General features: G+C 39.1%; 2 protein-coding genes across 4 annotated transcripts; both read left to right on the top strand.

The window, feature by feature from the left end:
• The first annotated feature begins 1572 nt into the window (after positions 1-1572).
• Positions 1573-7638, top strand: ciarta (circadian associated repressor of transcription a). Its single transcript, XM_058618318.1, has 6 exons — positions 1573-1774; positions 3757-4071; positions 4177-4252; positions 4362-4440; positions 4554-4707; positions 5034-7638. The coding sequence occupies exons 2-6, from the start codon at positions 3757-3759 to the stop codon at positions 5397-5399; spliced, it is 990 nt and encodes a 329-aa protein (XP_058474301.1). The 5' UTR covers positions 1573-1774; the 3' UTR covers positions 5400-7638.
• A 273-nt stretch (positions 7639-7911) lies between these two features.
• On the top strand, positions 7912-21788 carry rprd2a (regulation of nuclear pre-mRNA domain containing 2a). Of its 3 annotated transcripts, XR_009233986.1 has the most exons (12): positions 7912-8375; positions 12806-12935; positions 13173-13324; positions 14033-14085; positions 14195-14321; positions 14421-14596; positions 15028-15373; positions 16014-16235; positions 16547-16717; positions 16981-18989; positions 21287-21430; positions 21547-21785. XR_009233986.1 is itself a non-coding variant. In XM_058618438.1 (10 exons), exons 1-10 carry the CDS (start codon positions 8198-8200, stop codon positions 18636-18638), a joined length of 3213 nt encoding a protein of 1070 aa, XP_058474421.1. In that variant the 5' UTR covers positions 7912-8197; the 3' UTR covers positions 18639-19730. The 3 variants fall into 3 exon arrangements, 1 of the variants encoding a protein (XP_058474421.1); XR_009233985.1 differs by having other exon boundaries at positions 21287-21788; XM_058618438.1 differs by lacking the exons at positions 21287-21430; positions 21547-21785 and having other exon boundaries at positions 16981-19730.
• Positions 21789-24363: the final 2575 nt, after the last annotated feature.

Here is a 24363-nt window from a genome sequence, read left to right as displayed (position 1 = left end):
TGACATGGTCCCAGTCTGTGTCCCTGTAGTGTTTTCTCATGCACTTAGTTTTTTTTTTTTAGGTTAGTGTATGTGGCATTTATAGTAGCAGATAAAACACGCCACACCCAGTGTACTTAGCAAAGCTCTACACTTGTTTTTTTGCTGCTCGGAAAGGTGACACTATTGTTGCTGTTGCTTCCTTTCATCACTCTGGAAACCAAGACAGTGTTGGAGAAGCTGGTCTCTGGGCCATTCTGAGCTGTTTGATATGACAAAGACAGAGAAGATGATTTGTGATCTACAATCGCTTTTTGTTTTTTGTTTTTGAGGGAACACCTGTTCAAAATGTCCAATCAGATCGACATAAACGTGGTGAAGATGACCCGAGTATCCCAGCGATGTTCACGCACAACCATCTCCCGAGTTAACAGAGAATTGTCTGTGAAAGAGGAAATATCAATACTTTATTGATGCAAAAAGGAGAGCGGACAGATCAGTTTGAAACAATGGAACATTTACTCACATATTTACTTGTTACAACCAAAGTATGCAAGAACATCAACTTTAGAACTTTAAACTTTGTAGCAGATGGGCTGCAGTAGGGGAAGACACTATATTAGGTGTTCTTTGTACCTAATAAAGTGGCCAGAGAGAATAACAACAACAAGGCAATCGGAGATGGCAGACTTCACTCCATTCACGCAACAAGCCTCTGTCGGCCTCTGTTGGTCATATTGGCGAGCAGAAACACAAACAGACACACAAAGCCACTAAAACCAATACTTCGACCCCACTCCCACTTGAATCGAACTCCCCCTTTTTTTACTTTTACTTCTAAAACGTAAGTACATTTTTACTCAACTATCGCTTTTATGTACTTTATACAAGACTGGTCTTTCAACTGGAAGGTTGTGGGTTCAATTCAGGGTATATGTGTCCTTGAGCAAGATATTTAACCAAGTGTTGAAGCGTGTGAATGGCTGAATGGCAAAACTATCGTTTCAGCTCATCAAGACTTGAAAAGCTCTATAGAAATACAGACCATAACCAGCTATCCTTTGGTCATAATGAGTAACAGGACAGTTACAGGAAATGTAGTGGGGTAAAAGTAAAAGTTGCTTGAAATACTAATAACAAAGTAAAGTACAGACGTGTGAATTTTGTACTTAAGTACAGTAACAGTGTTTATACTTTGTTATATTACAAACACAGTATTTTTTTAGAGGGCATAATCTGTGAGATAGAACAGCTCTTAACATACCTACAGTCTACCTTATGATTACGCGGTTTAATGTTGTAATTAAGTAAAGTATAGATGCGTTTAATGTACGTGGTGGATTGTCAGCCCTGTGCCTCGTGCTCATCTTCTCCTCTCGAAGACCACATCACAAACACGTGCTGCCGCACAGCGTACGGCTGCGTCAGCAGCCAACCGGCGCCCAGCACGCCGCTCATTGGTCAAGCCTCTGAGCCGCGTGCGCAAAAACAACGCGTCTCCAGCCAATAGCGGCCCAGTACAAATTCCGCACGTGTAGCGTCTGTTGAGTTCCGTGGTTCTGTGTGTGGGTACTTGATGTGCTGCATGTTGACGACGTGACTGAAACAGAACAGGAGAGGCGAGATAAACAGCAGGAAGACAGGAGAAGAGACAGCAGACCGGAGACACGAGTCCACGCTTATGCAACTTTCGTTAAATTAGTCGCAACCTTCTCTAAATACGTAAAGTTGCCTTTTCAGGAGTTGTTCCGTTTTACTGAATCTCATTTTTCTTCTTCTTCTTCTTTTTTAGAAGGTAAGCCTCTTCTCTTATGTCACTTTTTCTGTCTCTGTGTGATGTTTGCTGCTTTTCCACTGGAAGTGTTTAAAACACGACTAACCACTTTTCCTGTAATAACTCATGTAACATATAAATCTTTATGCAGGGTCTAACCGACACGTGTTGTATTTCTATTATTATACTGCTGTGTTTATGTTTATGTGTGTTATATTTTTAGTGTTGTCAAGTCATTAACCAGGAGTTATAGTCACTTCAAATATTTATAAACCACAGCTGTGTCAGAGTGTAGCATTAGAATGAGTCATATAACACATTTTATTTTTAATTACAAACACATACTCATAGTCTTAGCTGGGACACTGGTAGAAACAATGCATTCTCTAGCCCAGAGGTCTCAAACTCCAATCACTCCAAGTCATTTCTGCCAGTTTTTGATGAATTCTGCATCATAAATAAGCTTTTGTTGTGAACTATATATTGTACCACATATTGAAATTATGTGAAATAGCCATCGTATTTTGCTACTTTTAGTAGTAATATTTTTATTTCAATATCATGATGGAATATCGTGATATCATTTTAAGATCATGTAGTTCACCCCTACTGTATGGTTTAAAAAATAATAAAAGAATAATACTTTTTTTTACTTGACGGACCCCCCAACTGGACAGACTAGATGCATTTGAGACCCCTGCCCCCAGCCAAACACACAAAATGTCCTGTTGTTTATACGCTGTTGTAAAAACCATAACATAACCTTGTAATACCCAACCTTAACCTAACCATAATTCACGTCTTACCTCCGGAGTGAACTTACTTCTTATTAGAACCAGGCTTTTACCCTTGTGGGGAAGACTAGTCCTGACAAAGACAGGGTTTCCAACAGAAACATTGCGTACACACACTCACACTGCGGTGCGATACATGATATCAATAATTTACAGTGCCAAGCCAATGACACTCTGAGCACAGACAATGCTCTCCACCAACAACAGAACACCCAGTGTGATAATATGTTGATGAAGAGTCGTGCTCCCTCCAGCAGAGGACTCACTGGAGATGTGGGCCTTTTCCTTTTTCCTCCCATGTAGTTATTGAGCGGACTAACCTATCAGCATTGATTATGTTGTACTTACTGGAATCGTGTTAACTCATTATTAGTTTATGTTAGACTTTGTCTGCTGAATATTGACATTGTGATATAAATGACGTCAGGTCTGTAACCACCACTGTGTAATAAGGGTGAGGTTACACGTTTGCGTTATGTAATAACTGTTATTGAAGAACAGACTTTGGATGAATGCAAGTACAGCGTTATTAAAAAACAATGGATGTCTCTATTCCTTATATTTGTAATGATCTGCAACCATTTTAATGTCAATGTCGTAAAAGATAACGACAATCCCCACAGACGAAGCGGCGTTACTGCCATATTTACTCAGAAATGTCACGTTATACCACACGTTTTGTCAGACCAAGGATTAAGACATCAAAATATTTTGTGCTGTACGTGATTTAAACACTCAGTGAGGTCTTCGGCTGCAGGAGCCCATGTTATGCGCTCAGAGATGGTCTTCTGCATACCCCAGTTGTAACTAGTGGTTTGTCTTGTTTGTTTTTTAAGTAAGTGTTAGAAGTTACTCTTGCCTCTCTGAAAATGAAAATCCCAAATGATCAGCAGTTTCTGAAAAAGTGAGACCAGTCCTTCTGGCACGAACAACCATATCACATTCAGAGTCATTTAAAGCCTCTCTTCCTCATTCTGATGCTTGGCTTAAACAAGCTTAGAAGTTCATCGTGACCTTGTCCACATGCTGAGATTAAAAATGAGTTGCTGCCATTTGTTTGGCTGATTATAGGAATTAAACAAGTGTACCCTATAAAGTGGCAGATGAGTGTGTTTTATGAGCACCTCCTTCCAGTTTGACTGCTGTATAACCCTACATGTTGGATTTAGCAAAGTGCTAAAATTTGTACTACGATCTGTGTATCCACAGATGAATTCACTGGGCACATTTTCCAAATGGCCTTCTAATGACTCGTTACCCACCTCCTCAAGTGAGCAGACGGAGGATGAAGCAGACATCTCCTCAGAGGGAGAGGGCCACAGCAGAAGAAGACAAGCTCCCTTCGCTGATGAGTTTTCTGGAAATTGTGTCAATTTACGACCTTATTCAATTCAGCTGCAGTCAAGGTCCAGCAGTGACCAGTCGGGACGCTGTCCTGAAACTGGACACTCAGTATCATCTCTTGGAGCGGCCAGTTTAGGCTCATCACCAGTGACACCGGGTGACCTGGTCTTCGCTCAGAAGGTGAGCACCATTATTGTAATTCCTGGGCCATTGGGTCATGATATCTTCAGCCAAACAGCACAGTGATCATTGTTATAAAGCTTGATTTTATTTTTATTTTCTCAGTGTACAGATTTGCACAAGTTTGCCCATCCTTTGCATACACTTCTGAAGGGACTAAAGACAGGGCGATTTGACAAAGGTATGTGGTTGTTCAATATTAAATGTGACAGATCTTTTTAATGTTTGGTGCATTCCAGCCTTCAGTTAAGCCCTTAAGTGACTAATTAATCTACTTTTAACTATTGCAGGTTTGACCAGTTTCCAGCAGAGCGTTGCCATCGATAGATTGCAGAGGATTCTTGGAGTTCTACAGAAGCCTGATATGGGGTAAATAAAATAAAAAAGATAAAATAGCCTGATAGTATGACAGTAGTGAATTGTTGGGATGTTAGACCTTGCACTGTAAGTAATGCTTGTACCTCATCACTTTTTTTCTGCAGAGAAAAATACCTCCAACATCTGGTGCAGATAGAGATAATGCTAAAAGTCTGGTTCCCTCATTTGGCTTTTCAGTCCATCGATAAACCAAAACAAACCATCACTCCCCAGCTTCCACCACATTGGTGCCAAAATCAGCTCCATATGCCAGTGAAGGTAAGCAGCACTTCACCCTGGATTTGTCATTGTGTGAGAGTTAGACTTGTTGACAGTGGGCCCAGATATATTAACACAAAAATACTCATGTTTATTTCTTATTACATTGCTCTATCTTTGTAACAACGATGCATCCATGTAAATGCACTTATAAAAATAAAGGTACAACGATATAAAACCTCCCAAATACAAGTGAGGATTTAAAGGGACTACATAAAACATGTTTATGAGAGAGCTGATGGCATGTAATCCTCACTGTTTGATAGACTGAATATATTAAAGTACTTGCTGTTGATATTAATCATATGCTTACTTTCTTATTCCAGAAAAGAAAACTGAGCTGTTTAGATTTTGAACCTGCCATCAAAATCCCAAACAAGCATAAGCACCATCAACATAAAAAGCCTTGGAACAGTGTTTCCATGTATCTACCTGCGTCTGCTGAGAGACTGGAAATTACAGCGGAAGAAAGAGCTCAAGCAGCTGAGAGTAGCTGTAGAGCTGGACACACGTTTACAGACAGCCACAGCACTTCCAGGAGGCCGGCATATTTAAGTGGCAATAGAACGAATAATAATCAGATCCAGCATGAGCTTTCTTCACCCTTCCATTGTGGCAGCATAGCTACACAAGACAACTCTGTGTCATCCACTGGCAACGTTGCTGCAAATGACTTAGCTGGACTTCACTGACCTTGCTACCACATGGAGGTGCCACAGCATGCCAGCCCGAGTGAGGGCAGGGGGCGGACTTGATTACATAAGCATACAGTCAGGTGCAAAGTCGGTCTCTAATGCCCACTAGTCATTTAAAACCAGAGGAAGAGGAGGAAGAGGAGGAGGGGAAATGCAGATAGACTCCAATTACACCAGAGTTATTGCACTATATTACAAGAAATTGTGTAATGTTTGTCTGCTTTTGCAGACAAACATTACATCACTTGTATACATTGAATTTTACAAACTTAAAAGATATAGGAAAGATTCTACAAGTCCAATGCGTTAAAGCAATCTTTGCTGTGTTTTATAACTTTTCATGTAATGGACCGCAGCTGAAACAGTGACTTGAGAGGTTTTCACAGCATTGGTGAACAACAGAAAAAGCACATATCACTTTTAATGAGATGAACAAACAGCAGAGGTTCATTGTTGGTGGAGTTTAAAGCTGAAACAATGTGTGAGTTTAACTTGATTAGTGTACTTGATGAAATTTAAAACCAAAATATGTCCCAGAGGTTATTGGTTTTCTGTCCTGGGAATTTCAACAAAAACGACTCAAGTATTTGTTTTACAGTTTAAAAACCAAACAATGAAATGATGAATTGGCAAAGCATCTGTAGTTAATGTAAGTTATAGTTACACAAATATTTAAACCATAATCACAAATATAAAAAAAAAAGGTTGATTGTAAAAATAAAGGCCACAAAACCAGTTTGACAGGATAATAATTGATCACACATTGCTTCACGCTCAATACTTAACACGGATCCTTTGTTTCTGTGTAGATAAAGATTAAAGTAGTTGCACTTGTGCTAAAAATCTAAAATGCTGCACAGGAAGTACAACAGAATGAGCTTGGTGAGAAAATGGGCAAAGAATAGTTGGATATTGTTGGATATATCATAATGTGTCAGCAGCACCTTTGGATATATGAGTGAACCTGATTTGATCAGAAGCACTTAAAATGTGGTATTAAATTACACACATGAGCTGTTATAAAATGTGGGCAAAATGTGTTTTATTCTGTGTGAAACTTGACAAAGGTATTTCAGGAAATGTGTCTATGTGCTGACTTAAGTGTTACACCTAAGACAAATGCTTTACAGGAGTTAGTGTTTTATTTGAAACTTATGTCATTTATTTTGTGATGACAATGGGATTGGGAAACAACAGTTTAAGGATTTGTGTCACTGACGAGCTGTTAGACAATTTGTATCACTCAAAGTGCTTTACTATTGATTATTGAACAAGAAATAATGACATTGAGTTATCGTAAACAAAACTCCATTCCTGAACACACAGAGTATTTTTGATAGCATTTGGTTATTGTTTCATCATAGTCCTAAAATGGATATCATTCATGTTGAATGGCATTTCATCTTTGTTTGATTATCACCATGCAGCCTTAAAGGTAACCGTACACTTACCTGCAATTACTTAAACATTATATATTTTTCACTCAATATGTGCTGTTTAATTAATATTGGTCATATTGTCATCGAATTATTTGAAATCAAAATGTTAAGCGTATGGCAGAGAACAACGTGTTGTGCAGTGTTGCATAGATATAAAATGTAGCATCTATCAGTACAGGTGTTTTTGTGCTGGACTACATATCTGTGTAAACAACATTTGTGAAATAGGAGAAAACTGAAAGCTTAGTAAAAATATTACTACCCAGTTGTATGTCTTAAATTATTTCTTGTTTTTAAATGATCTTTCAGCCATTCATACGTGTCTTGTGATTAAATCATCATTTCTGGTGTTTGATAAATGCTTTTATATGATGTGGGTCATCAGAATGTATTGTGTTGATTTTTGACCTATGAATAACTATTTAAATAAATGTAATTGTCTTGTACTTTAAAGGTTTGTTTCCCTGTAAATTAAAATGTTTGAACATGAAATTTAGCAGCAGACAGCCAGTACATTATAACTGGGGGCATCCTATTGCCAAGAGGAAAGGAATTGTCACTGTTCAATCCTGGGAAAGGGCTGGGGTGCCCCTGTGCAAGTCACTGAATCTCCTGTTACTCCCCGGACACAGTTAGGGTTCTGCCCGCTTCTCCTGTGTCTGGCTTGTGTGTGTTCACTAGAATAAGGATGGTTTGAATGCAAAAATGACTAATTATTTTTTACTGTTGTGCATGGGATTTCATTTATTTGACTTAAATTATAGAATGTTTTCATAATAAACAATTCAAATACAAAATGAATCATTGCTTTTAAGTTAAAGTGAAAATGTATAACTTAAAAACACAACAGAAGTTGTCTTTTATACTGACTGAAAAGTTGACATTGCTATTACTTTATTCATACACTCCACTTAATATGAACGTTCTATTCCTCTTTGTTTACTTTACAGTTACTTTAAAGGTATGTTGTTAGCATTAGCACACAGCAGGTGGCGCTAACAAAATAGTATCTTCCGTGACACGGGGTGGCGCTATGATCACGTCGTATTTGCGGAAGTGACCGTCAACACTCCTCCAGCAGCAACGAGTAAACACAGACTTACAGGATGTGGTAGTGCTAAGCGGTAGCCTCAGATGTTAAACGTTACAGAGCTCTTAAACTACCAGTTGTGACAGAGACGTGCACGACGGATAAACTGCGAAACAAACCCACCGAACATTAAAGGAGTGTATCCGTAACAATGAAAGCACGAGCGGCTTCTTAACGCGGCGCCGCTACGTTGAGCTAGCATGCTAAGCGCTAATGTATGTTGTACGTTGGAATGGTAGAATGTATTAGCACGAGCTCCTTCGGTCATGGCAGCGGGAGTAGGAGCCGCTCATGGCGGCGGCTCTCTGGAGTCCACTTTAGCCAGGAAGTTTCAAAGTGTCTCAAACACTATGGATTCAATCCAAGGCTTGTCGACGTGGTGTATCGACAACAAGAAGTACCACAGCGTGATCGTGCGACACTGGATGAAGTGTTTGAGGAAATGTGAGTAGCTTTGCTGGAATTAACTGACTGTTGCCTCATTATGTCACTTCAGTGTTGGATGCTGCGGCCTAATTGAATCCGAGATGACAGTTGCTGCATTTGATTCAGCGTGGGATATTTTGGAGCTCGGGGTAAACGTGGTGTTTAAAACTAGCGCTCCTCCTGGTTTAGCCTGTTACAATTTAAAGCGGAACTATGTTGATTTAAAGATGAGGAGGATTAACTCCCACCAAATTATTATCATTTTAATCTGAGCATAACCTCAGACTATATAATTTATAGACAGGGCAAACCAAATCCACCTCAGGGACACACTATATGTTTTTGTGTCAAAGTGCTAGTCAGTGCTGGTTTGGAAGCAAAACAAAGCTCCATGTGGTCATTTTGTTTATGTTACATATGTTATTTTGTCACTTATACATTTGTTTGAGATATTAAATTAGCACTGAAGGGTTTTTTGTGGAAAAATTACATTTTCCTGACACATTCCTCAATTTTGATTTGATTTGCTATACAGTTTATTGCAGGTAAACTGTAGTTCTATATTTACTGTACTAGATTGTAGATGTTATTACAGTGTTTCCCCAACTTCTTCTATGAGGACCCACTTTTTAGGATCAGAAATCATTGCATCACAACATAAGTTGTGATAAGGGCAAGTTTGTGCTTAATGTTAATGCTATTTTTTACTTCCATGGTGACCCAAAACATCTCTACATGACAACATGTTATATATATTATATTTTAATGTAAAACAAAAATGAGGCGTTAATAAATTGGTTCTTACATGTACTTATTACATAATTTATTTGGCATAGAACAGGTTAATTAAATTAAATACAGCCAATTTGATTTGCTAGTAGCATTGTCTCAAGTTGCAATTTAAATTTTTAAACAATAAGTTGATCAGTTATAATTATCCCTGCTTTATGTATCAGCTAGGTTTATGACAGTTACATCATTTTGTTGCTCTATTTGGCCCTTAATGAAAATATATGTCATTGATTTTGATTTATGTTTGGTCTGTTTTTAAAATACAGTATGTCATAGCTGTTACGCTGTCACGTACACACTGTACAGTACATGGTGGGACTAGGAACACAAACTGGTTGTGTAGGCCATGAAGCTGTTTCTTTTAAGTATTGTTCTGAGTTGATGTTTGATGAAGACTTTTGTAATCTTTTGATAATAGTGACAGTAAATGTACCAATGAGTTTACTTACAGTCAAACCTTGACTTCAGGTCAGGGGTTTTGATCTTTTCCTGTTTTAGTCACAGTTAAACAGTTCCATTATTTATAATAAGTAAAAAGGCCTGGAATTCTAAACATTTGTTGATTTTTTAAGGCGTGTTCGGTTGAAAGGCCATAATCATTATATGTAACGACATATAACGACAAAAAAAAATGTTACCTAAATGCTTTTGTTGAGCCAGGTTGTTACATAGGAGGTTGTGACAAAAGTGGTTAATACAAAAAGGGAACCCATTTCATAGACTTGATATCCTCTAATCTACATAAATAATCTCAACAGCTGTCTCTGTTAAACTGAAGTCTGTTGAATCTGTCACTCAAGGCTTAAAGGTGGCTCACTAGGGATGCACGATATTATCAGCACTATATTGGTATCAGCTTACACGCCGAGATCCACCGATATGATTAATGATTTAAATAGTATGTTGAAAAAGATGCTACCTCCTTGACTTCTATGCTAGTGCCCATACAGTTATTATTTGTTTATGCTTATTTATATTGCACAGTAAAGATACTTTACATCCATATCTGCTGTGACATATATATGAAAAATATTAATTTATTTTTTAATAATATTATTAATAGTTAATTTCACGACAGAAGAGACTAAATTACCTCTGCAGTTGGGAGAAAGCGAAGGCGTTTCGATATTGTTATGGGTGACCGGCCAAAGCACTCCCGATATATCGGTATGTAGTCTACAGGTGATGTTATACCTTGGGTGTAAACTAGAGCATTGCATTTATTGCATTTTCAAAATGTGATTGAATAAATCTACAACAGTTAAATTAGCTTTTTGAATTTACTGGTTTGCATTTTTAGCATTTCCAATACTAATCAGCAGGAAACACAAAAATTAATCTACACATGATTTTTCGTAAGATTATCAGCATACAACTAACAACAATGTTGTGCCATGTGTGAATGATATGCTTGAAGCATTAAGTGTCTCTCTACTTGTGTTGGGATGCACGATATTATTGGCACAATATTGATATCGGCCATTGTTGGATTTATGTATTGTAATGTAATGTCATGTATTATTGTCTATTGTCTATATTATTATCTGTAATCACACCCCTAAAACAATAGGCTGAATAGGCTGGTTTCTCCCTATGCTTGTGCCCTCACCAACTGTAATTATTTATTTTCCATTGTTATCAGCCCAAGCACATCCGATAAATTGGCATGTCGGATATCGACAAAAAGTCCAATATCAAGTATTCCTATTTAGTAGGTTTGGATTTGCAGACTCAGTGTGAGCATCTGCTTAGTGATGATCATAAACTAACACTGGCTTCTAGTCAAATGTTTGTGAGGCTGTTACTGTTGTGTGGTGTTACTTCTGAATGCTGTTTCTCTCAAGTCAAACATGTTGCCTTCACTGGTGTTCATGTTAAAGGTATTGTCAACATCAAAACTGAGATGTATTAAAACAAAAAGTGGAGTAGAAAAGGATTTATTAGATTTAGTTAATAAACTGAACATGATGACCAATTGCACAGGAATGTGTTGATTGTGTATTCATTAAAATATTATTTATAAGTGAATGTGTTGTTGATTAATGAGCAGTCGACACAATTTTAAACAGTTTTGTTGCTGCTCAAAATATGATGCTACTTTTAATAACACAGCAGATTAGATCTCTTTATTGGTACTATTTATAAACTAATTAGTAGAATAAGCAAGCAACCGATGAGTTGATTATGGCTATAATTGTTTGTTCAGATAACTTCAAGAGTTATATGGTTCAGTAACCTTTTGATGATTGTGTTTAGCTCCGACTGTTTTCCGCACAACCTAGTTTGCAGGAGCAGCTCAGTTTCATTATTACTTTTATTTTGTGTGCAAAAATTCTTCATTTCTCCAGTGTCGGCCATAAGAAATGTATTGATTATGAATGAAGTGAAACAAACATGTGGCTGGTGAACCAATTATTATTGTCATTACGTCTTCTCTTACATTATATATGGGCCTCTATTATGATAAATGCTGGCAACCATCTTTGTAGGTTGAATAAAATGTATGCTGAGAGAACATCTCAGTGCATTTGCCTTGAGATAAGGGACACATTTTATCATGGTTGTCGAAGGTTGGTTGAAAAGAAGCAAAGTTTGTGAAGATTTTGAGATGACCTTGACTCTGTGTTCTGTGTGTGTGTGGGGGGGGGGTGTTTCACTGAAGTTTGACATTGAACACTTTTATATGGATTGCATTTTTATCTGCTGCAGAGATCACACACGTCATTGATAGTTGGACTTAAAATAATTGTGTTGTGGTGAACACTTGTGTAGTGAATGACAGTATGGGTGCACGCTACACAAGTGCTTATACATAAATAGTGTGAGGCACTTAAATTGTTTACCTTTTAAAAGAGGGATGAACCAGCATTTTGTTTGTTTGCTTGTTGTGGTTATAAACTATATGAAGTGTGTGCCTTTTAAGAAGTTTTGTAGTTGTTTCATAAAAGCTTTGCGTCCTGATAAATGTTTACATTTGAAACAAGATGACCTGTAGATAATATTTTCTACAGGATAATCTATTAACAGCGTGTTGCTTTAATATGGCTGCTTATTATATGTAAGTATTTATGAAATTAAATGTGAAGCATGGTTTAAAAAATGTTCAGATTATCGAGTTTATCGAGTATGCATTTATACTTATTCTTAATGGGGTGATTACCTTATGTTTAATAGTTTATTTCTGATGGTGAATTGAAGTAGTTTTTAGGAAAAGCAGAACTAAAATAAAGGATTTCAAACAAAACTCATTAGTCTAGCAGTAACTACATGCGTACAAAAACACAAATGGTGTCAAAGACATTGATTACACGCTATCTTACCTGACTCCTGATCATCTTAAATCACTAATGAAAGAAATGTATTGATTTAGAGCAATTTAATTATTCATTCTTAGGGGTTTTTCTGCCATTGTGTTTATCAAAATGATCAATTAAATTTATTGCCTATTAAGTAAAGTCCAAAAGAATTGCATCTATAGCTTAATAGAAACTAGGACTGGCTTTCGTTTATCGTGTTTGGCTGCTGGTTAGACTAATTTGTTGTTGTTTTATAGATATTTGAAAGTGAAGTGATTAATTAATCATAAAAATAATCAGTATAATAAGACTGGCTCTTCTATTCTAAATAATGTGATTATATTGTCTGTCCTCTAACAGCTGATGCCCCACACAGACTCAACCTGATTTACCTCGCCAACGATGTCATTCAGAACTGTAAAAGGAAAAACGCCATTGTCTATCGCACCGAATTTGCCGAGGTGCTCCCCGAGGCATTCGTGCTTGTCAAGTAAGTTGTTTGTGTTGGATGACGACGTGGTAATCTGTTGCCCTGTTTGTCCTCTACTTCCTATCAGCCTCATCTGTTTGTCCTCTCGCTTTCAATGTCTCATCTGCCCTTGTCTGTGTTTTATTCCTGCTAAGAAATTCGTCATACATAAATAAACCGAATGTCATTGCAACAACAACAAACATCTGGCCTCTACTGTTCTTTCTCTCTCTGTCTGTCTCTTTTCCCTCTCTCTAGCCAAGAACATGACTCAAAGGTTATTAAATCAGTGGAAAGGATACTTACCATCTGGGAGGAGAGAGGTGTGTACACAGGGACACTCATTGCTGAGCTTAGGGGGAACTTAATCAAAGAAGAGTCTCCTCCTGAGACACCTGTGGAGCAAAAAAGTAAGTCTGTCTTTGAATGTTATCACTGATGCTTTTCCTCATGTATTATTGTTTATTTACAATAAGTTATGGTATGTATTTTGTAGGGATGTCCCAATCCCAATCTGAAGTACCAGATCGGAGCCAGTCTTTTTTAACAAATTGGAATAGGAATGTTTTTTTTTGCCTGATCTGATTTACTTTTTTTTTTTATTTTTCAAATATCCAATCCAATTATTTTGGCCAATATTAGACCAAATGTCTAATAGTGGCTCATCACTGGTTGTTGATATATAAACAGAATATAAACATAAACACTCCAGTACTTAACTAACTGCTGCATGAAGAGAAGTCATCTTTTCACTATTTTGGTCCCAGTTTAATGACATGTTGTACACAAACACAGCTGGTTTAGCTAACGCTGATGACACCCTGCCCTCTCTCCGTCTTTCTCTATCAGTGATGCTGCAGCAATACAGACAGATGAGTCTGTTCTTCTTCTTCTTCTGTCTAAACATCAGTCAGCAATATTATTTATTTTATAGACAGTGACCTTTTATTTCCAAAAAAGCTGATCGGGACATCTCTAGTTTTTTGTGTATTAGGTCATTCGATTTATAACCGAATTGTTTAATGTTTAATGGTTGTTTTTCATTGTTTTTTACTTTGTTGAACACATTTTGTGTATGTTGCTGTTAAATGTGAATTGTATTTCTCATTTATTTAAAGCTCCAGTTGAAGCTACAGCAGAACTCAGGTCAAAGGTTGTTGATGAGTTTGTGGTAAGCAAGAACTTCTTAAGTTAAGCCTTAACTTGAACCAAGTTAAAAGAAAATTCACTCTGCTTGTAGTCTTTAAATTATGTTTGTCTCACTACTCTATGTGCTTTAGCCCCAGGCACTAATAGACCAACTGGCCAAGTACAAGCGATCTCTGGAGGAAGTAGACCTGAGAGAAAAACAGCTGGCAGCTATGAGGGTTGACATCTGCAGTTCTGGTGCCCTGAAAAAACTCAAAGGTGCCTAAAAAAATCTTTCTCTGCTACTATACTGTTTCAGCAGGGATTTAGATGCACCATTTCATCAGAAATCTTACTTATTTAAACCAATTTTTCCAGATAAGGCTGGAGGAAAGAGGTTCTCCAAGGACTTTGAGGAGGCAAATGCACAACTACAAGAGTTTGTCAAGTTTCTTGACAAAGAAAGCAAAGTGGGACCTCCTGTCATGGAGGCCCTCACCAATGCCGATATCTTCTACGAGATGCAGTACAAGGAGGTCAAGATTGTCGCAAACGTAAGGAACAAAGATTCGATGTAACACATTTGTGATTTAATGTTTAATATTTTGTTCTCAGTCGTAAGAATTTTCACTTACAGAGCTGCACTATAAGGGTCAAAAAATTAAATTGCAATTATTTGTTATGTAGTATGACTAATTTTTGTTATATCAACTTAAATCATGAATCATGTTGGGTAAATTCAAAAGAAGAAACTTTTGAAATGACTAGAAAGTGCCCATTGAAAGATGTATAAAGAAAGAAAATGACTCTTTTCTCACTCAGAGAGCACCAACCTCCACCAAGGCTGCTCAGTTTACCTCATTCTATCACTGATATTCATTACTTCACTACTACTTCATTACATTACATCATTTCAAGGATTGTGGGATCTGTGTGTGATGATGCACTGTTTGACCCTTTTTCTTCTTCTTCTTCACCCCCCAAGGCCTACCAAACGTTTGCAAACCGCGTGTCCCACCTCAAGCGTAAGCTGGACGCACTGAAGGCCACTCTACCAGACCTGGACGAGTCGCCCATCCCCTCACCATCTGCAGACGCTCCATCTCCAACAGGGTCAGAATCCCCCTTTCATGATATGGAAATTATCAACCCTGATCCAGATCTTGACGCCGCTGCTATGGACGATGAGGTGGAGCCTCCGGCCCCGAGCCCTCTGTCCTCAGTGGGAGGATCGCCGACTCGCTCACTCGATGCCGTTGGAGAGAATGACAATCGTGAAGTGGAAGACATGGAGCTCTCTGACGAGGAAATGGACAGTACTGGCATTATAGGTGAGGGACTCGGCTGGTGATGGGAACTTCATGGCTGTCTGCAAATGAAGGTTTTTAAGTATAATGCTGAACAATAATCGTGATGAATCCTCCTGGTTTTCTGTGGAAGAATTCTATTTAAAACATGTTGAAATTATGAAGGAGGAAATGGAAAGTGGGGCCGTTAAATTATGCAGTAAATCAAATCACTTTTTATCACATCCTGGCAATTTCTCTTATCTTTTTTCGCAGTCCTAGAGCCTTGTAATGGAAATACAAATTTTACCATTTACACTTGGGAGTAAATGTGTCTTTTTACACCTTTATGTCTAGTTTTTTTTTATTTTATTGGCTCCCTTTTCACTTATAGTTTGCTATAAAACTGCAACAGTGTTCTGTAATGGGTTAGTCTTCAGTTTGTCTTCACTTGTCTTGCACTCGTACTGTTTACATCATTTCCACCTCAAGCATGATATCTTTTACCCACTTTAGTATTATTATAATAGCCTCGGTATTTTAAATAACTACAGATTGTCTTCATGCAAAACTTAATGGTTTGGATGAGTGACCTTTTTATAGTGTGTGTCTATTTTGTCAGAGATATAAAGGCTTGATTTGTAGTTGTACGTTACTTTACCTATTGCTATATTTTTCTCTACAGTCGAGCAACAGATGGAAACAGAGGTTTCCACTCCAGTGAATACTGGAACTACAGAAGCATCAGTAGCAACAGAGCAGCCTAAAGCACAGGTCACGCCTTCTGTGGCTGCTCCTGCAGCATCTGCTCCTGCAGCATCTGCTCCTGCAACTGCTGTGGAAAGTGTTGACCTGGGTAAAATTGGCTCCATCCTCAACAGTTTAAGCTCAGTCATAAAGAACACAGGTGAGTCCTGGTGGCTATTCTGCCATCATAAAACGTGCTGGATTTATAATGCCACAATAAAAGTAAATGAAAATCGGAACTATTCTGATATCTTTTATCTTTTTCCAAATTAAATAAAAGCTGTATGGATATAATTGAGGGAGTTTTATTGTCGTGTTCCTTGAAGTTTGCACTGACGATTGATTGGCGTCTGCTCAGGAAGAAAGAAAGTGATTTAGAAAATGTGAAATGTGGTGTTACTGCAGATAAATCTGTGAGACAGAACAGATGAGGGCTTTTTCTACAATTTATACATTTTCGCTGTCTTGCAGGATCTTCAGTGGAGAGTCCTCCGGCAGTGGCTGCTCCTGCTGCCACACCTGCTCTCTCTGTGGCCTCACAAGATAACTCTTCACTGGTAAACCTCCTCTCCAAGGTGGACGTGAGTCCTTCAGAGCTCCTCGGTGCTCTGTCCAAAGTCCAGGGCCAAAGCAGTTTCGGGGGTGAGAAAAAGAGTCCTCTTTTGTTGTTTTTCCAAACTTTCTATATGAGGACCAACTTTTTAAAAAATAAAAACCTATAAACATAACTCCATAATGTTGGGAACATTCTGCAAATTTGTTTGGGGAGCCAAAATAAATCTAGTGACCCATCTGTAGGTTTCGACCCAAAGTTTGGGAATCACTGCTCTACTGAGTTTAAAAAATAATCTATTCTATTCATTTTATATCCTAAACATTTCTTTTTTCCTCTTTTCTTCTTTTAGGCATCAGCTCTATGCTCAACAAACCAGCTGCAAATGTCTCTTCAGCCTCCCCCACTACAGGCAAGGTTCCTCCTCCTTTGTCCACATCTGCATCAGCAGTTCCCCCTCAAAGCCCGTCTCTCTCCTCTATTGCACCAGTGCCTTCTCCACACATTTCTGCTGTAGAGCAGAGCACAAACGCCCAAGCCCCCCCTCAGACTTCCAACCCAGCGTCCACCTTGGTTCAGGCTCTGCATAGAAACATGGAGCTTGCAACAGAATCAGATCCGTCCTCGTCCTCTACGAGTTTAGAGTCTAAAATCCACAGTTTCCTGCAAGGGAACCCTGCCTTTAATGCATTTGACCTAGGTTTTTCTGTGAACCCAGTGGGCACGGAAAATCTCAACCCGGTCACTGGCACAGACAACCAGGAAGGGACTCCGGTGCGGGACGAGGGCGGAGGAACCCCAACTCAAGATGAGATCATGGACAAGCCTGCTGTGGTCCCGTTTACTTCCAACGCCAATACCAGGGAAACGGTAGAAAAAGCCGCTGTTGGATATCAGAGTAGCTCTCAGATGAACATTGTGGGTTCCCAACAGCAAGCTCAGAACGGGCAGGTCTACCAGCAACACCCGCGTGGCAAACAGGAGATGCCAGAGCATGGGATTTCCACCCCTTTAGCACATTATCAACAGTTCTCCACTCTGACTGGAGGGCGAGTGCCTGCAGATAGAGCACAGACTGATGACGGTTTTCAGCGGTTGAATGAAATGAGTTGGTATAGTGACACTTACCCAGAGGGAAGCTCTCAGCAACCCAGAGGATACAATGTGACGATTCCTGCAGGGCCTGCAGAGAGTAAGTCGTCGGGACTTTATCAGTTCCAGACAGAGCTAAGTCGGGAACCTCCAGAGGTAGTTTCCCAGCAGGGCAGCAGCATTCCCTCTGGTTTCTTCAGCAGCAACCTCCCACCTGTCCCAAACTTACCTCCCCCTCCTCAGGCCTTTGATGCTCCTCCCGTTACCAGCAATCCCATGATTCCCCCAGACCAACAGGCCTTTAACCGTGCAGGGGAAGTCACTGGGGCCAGAACTGAGAGCATGATCGGTGGGATGGTGGTGCACGACCATCAGCACAAGTCTTTGTACCATTCCGACGACGCACTCTTCAAACACGGCCCACCTCGCCCTCCTCACCCCGAGGAGTTACAACCTCAAAGAAATGACTTGCAGTATCGCGACAAATTTTACGGTCGTGATTCCATGCACTTTCAGGAGGACGCTTACCGACACCCAGATGATCCATATTATAGGCCAGGCAGTCCTCCACACCACTACCTAAGAGGTCAAGGCATCACCCCGCCACTTTCTCCCTCAGAAGACCCTTACTATAGCCATGATTACCAGCACCACAGCACCCCTCCTCCACAATTCATTCCAAGAAGACCACTGCCACCTCGTTTAGAGCCTCATCACCCTGCTATGCGACCTCCCCATATGCATCCCCACCCTGGACACCACCTGCACCCAAGGGGGCCCCCCCACACGCCCTTTCCCCCTCGGTTTCATGGCCCCAACCCAGTGCTTAGAGGCAAACGTCCAGGTCCAAGAGGGGGAGGGGGAAATCCTGGTCCAATGTTTCCCCCAAAAAGACCTTTTCCACGTCCACGGTACTGACTGGAGCTGTTGATTTGAGCTCTGAATCTCTATAGGTGTCACAAAGGCAGGGGGCAGGTCTTTTTACATTGTCCGGCAGTTTCGAAAGTCACTCAGTTTTGAGTTCCACGCCCTGCCAAGAGGACTCTGATAACCTGAAACGGCAAATGTCGCTGGGTCAAAGTGCAGACGCTGAGGTGGGAACCAGAGTGGACGGTGAAACTGAAGAAAGAACTTCTGCAGCTAAGTGGAGGAAAAGTCAAAGAACGCATCGTTTAGGAGGTTGAGGATCGACACCAACAAAAGAAAACAGAGGCTCTGAGAAGGCTGCTGAGCTGAGGAGTGAAGGGAGAAGAAGAAAGAGAATAAGAGGTGGATATTTATAATTCACTTTTTGTGTTATTTACTCCAGTAATTAAGCGTTTAATTAAATGTGTAATTGAGCATCAGTTTTGATAAAGGTCAGAGTGTGTGTGCGTGTGTGTGTGCGTGTGCGCATGGTATGAGTGTATGCATGCTGTCAAGTGTCTGTCAACTAGTCAAAGGCCATTTGTCATTTTTCTTCCACTTGAGTTAGATAATCATTATTTTTACGAAAGAGAACTAGAAAAGAATGTAGTTGGTGCAGTGATTCTGCTTTTATTTAGTTCTTCACTGAGCAGTTTTGACTGCCTCGCTTTGAAATCAGTCACAGTAGCTTATGTGGAAAAAACTATTTAAATTTCCCCTTGGTTTGGTGAAAACCAGTGTGTGTGTGTATATATATACACAGTAGAGATCGTGTTTATGCTACAATTACATAAATTTGGGGGTGGGGAGCTATTTTGTTTCACTGTCCGAGCTCCAAATGTTATATTTGTGAAGCAGTGCTCTCCACCAGTGCGTAAAATCCCTTCGGCGATAGTTTCACGTCTCGTTGAGTTCCTTGAAGGAGAGCGGCACAAGTCAGTCAAATGGAGAAAGAGAGAGGGGTGGGAACGGTATGAGTTCCTTTTTTCTCTCCGCCCTCCAACGCCGACACAGAAGAAGAAATGCATTTTTGGAGGGGATGAAGATTCTCGGCTTCAGTTTCGTTTTACTTGTACTGACTAATAAAAATCTGAGTTTATAAAAGTGTGTGGTCTCTTTTTTCTTTTCTGATCCTTGGACTGTTGCACCACTACCCTAACCTTCATCTGGATGTATAGAGATTATTATTATGCTGTTTCTAAAATAGAGCATTATTCCTGGTGATTACCGCAGGAAAACAGCATATTTAATGTCTCTTAATGAAGATGATTAATGTGAAAACATTGTATTTCATAGAAACTTGCTATTTAATGTCAGTTTTAGGATTAAAAACAGTCTGCCAATGGTGTGTTTCCTTTTTAATATGAAGGTTCAAGTAACAGTCGGACAATTTAAGTTTAACTAGTCAAATGTTAGATTTTGTTCTGTTAAGTTAGTAGTGTTGCAAATTAACTGCAGCATTTTTAAAGGAACATTTGATTTATTTTTTTTTAATTATCTGAATGTGTTTAAAAGTTCCACCTGATAAAGAAACATCAGCTCTGGGGTTTTAAACTTGCGGTTCTTTAATCCCAGTGTACGCGTTTAATTGGCCGATAAATCAAAGCTGTGTTAGAAATGTTTTCACACGGTCTCTCGGCGGCAAATGGAACGAAACCGAATTAAAGTCTGCTTATTTTTCTTATTTGTTTAAATTTGGCCTTGAAGCCAGATCACACTTAACTTTGCAACTAAACACTGGTCGTCCCTGGCAACCTGGCCACGACAACACACGCGTCTGTCTCAGATGTTAGATTTTAGACTGTTGAAAACCTCTTAAATAGATGAATAAATAAATATGTGCTTCATTATTAAGAGAGGAGAGAGTTTTTTTAATTATGTCACTAAAGTTGTTAGGTTTAAGACAATGACATCAATTAGATTATTACAAATCAAGTAAAGTGATTAATATGTAGAAGAATATCAAATTGCCTTCTATGCTTAAACAGGAAAAAAAATTTATTTAGCCACTAATTAAAGACACTTTGAAGGCACTTAAATTAATCTTACGTGATTAGACTAATTTTTCTTATTCCTGTATTTTTTTAATTTTATTTTTCACACATGTGACTTAGACGAATACCTTACTGACTCTTCTGCTCCATTAAAAAAAAGAGGAAAAAAGGGCCTTTCATTTGAAACTTTCTCTTTCAATGAGCTCATCACGGTGTCGTCATTCGACACATTTCTCTCACCCTCAGACCTGTTAGATGCAACAGTGCAACAGTGAGAAGAGAAAGTGAAGCTAAAATTGGGGCTGCTGGAATAGACTTCCATAAGAGAGAGAGAGCAAATCAGCTCCGGAGAGTCACCACATGTCAGTGCACGTGTTCTTCCACCAGCACCTTTCACTGTCTTTGCTGAACGAGGCGTTTAAAAAAAACTACACTATGTCACATTTATGCACCTCCACAGTCTGTGAAGAGATATTGATATTAATGACATGGAGGTGCACCACACAAGGAGGTTTCTTCACTCCTTAATTTGCCCTGAAAGAGAATGTTTACTTCTTTTAAAAGATGTTACATGTGCACACATCATACATCCCTTGAATTTTAACCACGTTCCTGTTTCTCCTCATCCCTCCATCCCTCCCTCCCTCCTCCTGTTTTCATCCTCAGGGAAGCAGAGCCACACTTTGATGTGTCTGATGTGATGGCAACTTTTCCCCCGCAAGTTCACAGATGGAGGTGGAGAGAGTGTGTCGCTGCTGCTGCTGCTGCTTCCACTAATGTCTCTTTGTGGTGTGACATGATTGCAGCTGAGTAAGCCTCCAGTTTAGCACCAACACAGAGCCACCAGCAGGAAATTAAAAAAGAAAACAAGCAGTAGAGGCAGGGAGGAAAATAAAATGCTGAACATGTTTCTCTCTGTGTGTCAGTCGATGTTTGAGAGAGGCACCGTAGATGAAGGGAGGTGTTTGGACAGAAAGGCTCCTGTGAAGTAAGTACAACCACAAACATTGACAGACACATTTTTCCCTCCTTCTCTCCGTTTGTGTTTCACTCATCCACGCAATAACTGCACGCTGCAAAATCCAATAAATGTATCTATTTTTCTATGAAACAAAGATATAATGCTGTATCAAAATGTGTCATTTTTGTTTGTCCTGTAAAAACTTTATTTCGCTACTCTCGATGACCTTTGCCCTCTTAGTAGAGACAAGGCATATGTGGTTCCTAAATAAATATTTCCATTTTTAATAACCCATTTTAAAGGATAAGTAATTTGTTCCTTTGACACAATAATAATAAAAATGTGTTTAGGATAGGACAAAAATTCACAAAAGTGCTTCACCTGTAAAACACAACAAGGTAAACGATAAGATAGTGATTAAAATACAGACCATAAAATTAAAAAGGCAAACAGACAGCACACAAAATAAGGCAAAACAAGTTGTATAACTTGAGATACTTTATTATTTTTGGCAAAATTTTTAACAAATTCATTATTTTAAAGACAGAAATGTCTCTTTAAAAATGGTGGACAATTAACCTGCAGAAATAATCCCATCAATCAACAGGTTCCAACGTTAAAATGCTCCATTTTTTAACCAGTGTGTTTGTAATAATGAATTAAAGCACAAACGCTCGTGCTGACACGACACCGTGTGTGTGTGTCGCGTCACCAGATGTCGTGGTTGGGCACAAGAAGAGGAAAAAAAAGTCATCCATTGTCAAAATGACAGAAATCACGTTTTCAGAGCGCAGTTTGAAAACGGCATAAATCATCGATATGCACCTGATCACAGGCAGATGAAGACAGTGTGTGCGTCACGTCTGCCCCCGTGGGCTTTTACTGTGGCTGAAGGGCGGAGAGCACACACACGATTTAGTGGCAAATGACAGATGGCAGTCTTAACATTAGAGACGAGCCGAGGAGACGCTCCGCTGCTGCTGGGAATAAATGATTTAATATTTCACACACACACACACACACACACACCTCTATTTATGTGTGTGTGTGTGTGTGTCCACAGGTTTGATGTGTTAATTACGTTGCTTACGTCGAACAGCGCCAGATCGTGACTGCTTTGAAGTGTGCGCATGTCGGCTGTGTGTGTGTGTGTGTGTGTGTGCAGCAGCCTGTTGTCATGTGGGTTCATTGTTTACATGCTGTCCACATTTCACAAATTATGTCTTTTGCGCGCGCGTGACTGTGTGAGAATAAGGTTCCTACATTTATGGTAATAACGTTTGTTTCCACATTCCTGCCCCGATAATGAGTCACGAGCTCAGGAGATCCATTTCAGGACCACGGCCAGCTCCACGGCGAGAACAAAAGGCGGATTTACGTCTCTTGATGTCAGGGACCGTCGACTTCTTAACGGCCACGTCAAAAACGAAAAATCTCTGAGTAAACGCCTCATGTTTACAGTGTTTTTTTCATATATTTTTTATTTTTTTACATTCATAGTCGTTATTTCCAATAATGTACTATTACCTATGCCTCCCTGATCCGTGAAAATGTGAAGAGACTGTTGTCCTGTCCAGTTTACACACAACCTCTTCTCTAAGGTGTATTTATTAGTTTTATGTAACTGTTCAAAGGTAAACACATGCTCTACATAAATGAGAGAAAGCGCTCCGAGAGAGCAAAGGCTGATCCGATTCACACACTGTCAATACAATAAATAATAATAAAGTCCAGATCACCACTTTTTTTAGAAATTGTATTTAACATTTAATGCAAATTAACTTGGCTAAATTAGTGGCATCAGCTTTTTGAAGTTGTGTCAAAAACATATAAAGAAGAAGAATAATAAAATAAAATGCATCACTGTTTTAATATTGTGTCTAATCAGTAGCATATATCTTCCTGACAAACGTTTTTTTTCTGTCAATTTATATTTGTTTTGGGCAACTGGTATCAACATTATTAATGTTATATTCTTTTACTGTTATTACTTTCTAGTGGGACAAACTAAGACTTTAACCATGTTGATGACTTGTTAATGTCTGCATGAAACTATCATGTGTATATGGTTCTATAATATCAGACAGGACACAGCATACAAATAATGAAACATCCATCGTATCTGTTGAAGAAAACCAAACTGAGGCAGAATAACAACACAATTCCAGCTTTAAAATAAAGCACGCATGTTGTGGTTCTGCCCCAAGTTCTCACCTTTCTGGGCCAATATCTTCCACCTCTATATCGTCTTTTATACTAGACAATTAGATCCTGATTGCCATCTAGCCATTTTTGGTTGCTCCAGCTATTCCTTGAAACTCCATCCTATTCTTTCAAATAACAAATCTAAATGCAACAAGGTATGGGTCTCCTTTTCTGCACATTTCCAAAATACAAGCAGCCAAATCGCAAAGTGACACATGCTATAGTTATTTTTTAATGTCTTATTGGTTGTATGGACTGTGGACCTCCTGTAGCCCGGCCATCCTTCCCACGGGTTATATCGCTCTGGCTTTATTCTTAAAAAGTGATGCATTTCTACACTTTATATTTATTTTTGTGTGAATGTTCTTGTAATGTTTTATGAGGTTGTGTAAAGGGGACTGGTTTTTTCTTGTCAAGTTAAAAATAATTTAAAATAAAATGTTAAAAATAATTAAATAAAGGAAATTCAACTATTAAACATCAATTTCCCCTTTTTCCTCCGGGCCTGTTCGGCTGTCACAGGGCGAGTAGTTTGGCGACAGTCCCTGGCGGCAGACATCAGGGCTCGTGCAGCCCA

This window comes from Solea solea, chromosome 20, assembly GCF_958295425.1.
Source record: "Solea solea chromosome 20, fSolSol10.1, whole genome shotgun sequence".
NCBI lineage: Eukaryota > Metazoa > Chordata > Actinopteri > Pleuronectiformes > Soleidae > Solea > Solea solea.
This window is presented reverse-complemented; position numbering and strand designations above follow the sequence as displayed.

What these genes read in the sequence shown, in the direction of transcription:
- ciarta (XM_058618318.1), top strand. Translation starts at nt 3,757, where the DNA reads ATGAATTCACTGGGCACATTTTCCAAATGGCCTTCTAATGACTCGTTA. An exon ending in CTACAGAAGCCTGATATGGG is followed by an intron (nt 4,441 to 4,553) that starts GTAAATAAAATA and finishes TTTTTTCTGCAG; the next exon opens with AGAAAAATACCTCCAACATC. An exon ending in AGCTCCATATGCCAGTGAAG is followed by an intron (nt 4,708 to 5,033) that starts GTAAGCAGCACT and finishes TTCTTATTCCAG; the next exon opens with AAAAGAAAACTGAGCTGTTT.
- rprd2a (XM_058618438.1), top strand. Translation starts at nt 8,198, where the DNA reads ATGGCAGCGGGAGTAGGAGCCGCTCATGGCGGCGGCTCTCTGGAGTCC. An exon ending in GAGGCATTCGTGCTTGTCAA is followed by an intron (nt 12,936 to 13,172) that starts GTAAGTTGTTTG and finishes CCCTCTCTCTAG; the next exon opens with CCAAGAACATGACTCAAAGG. An exon ending in AGGTTGTTGATGAGTTTGTG is followed by an intron (nt 14,086 to 14,194) that starts GTAAGCAAGAAC and finishes TATGTGCTTTAG; the next exon opens with CCCCAGGCACTAATAGACCA.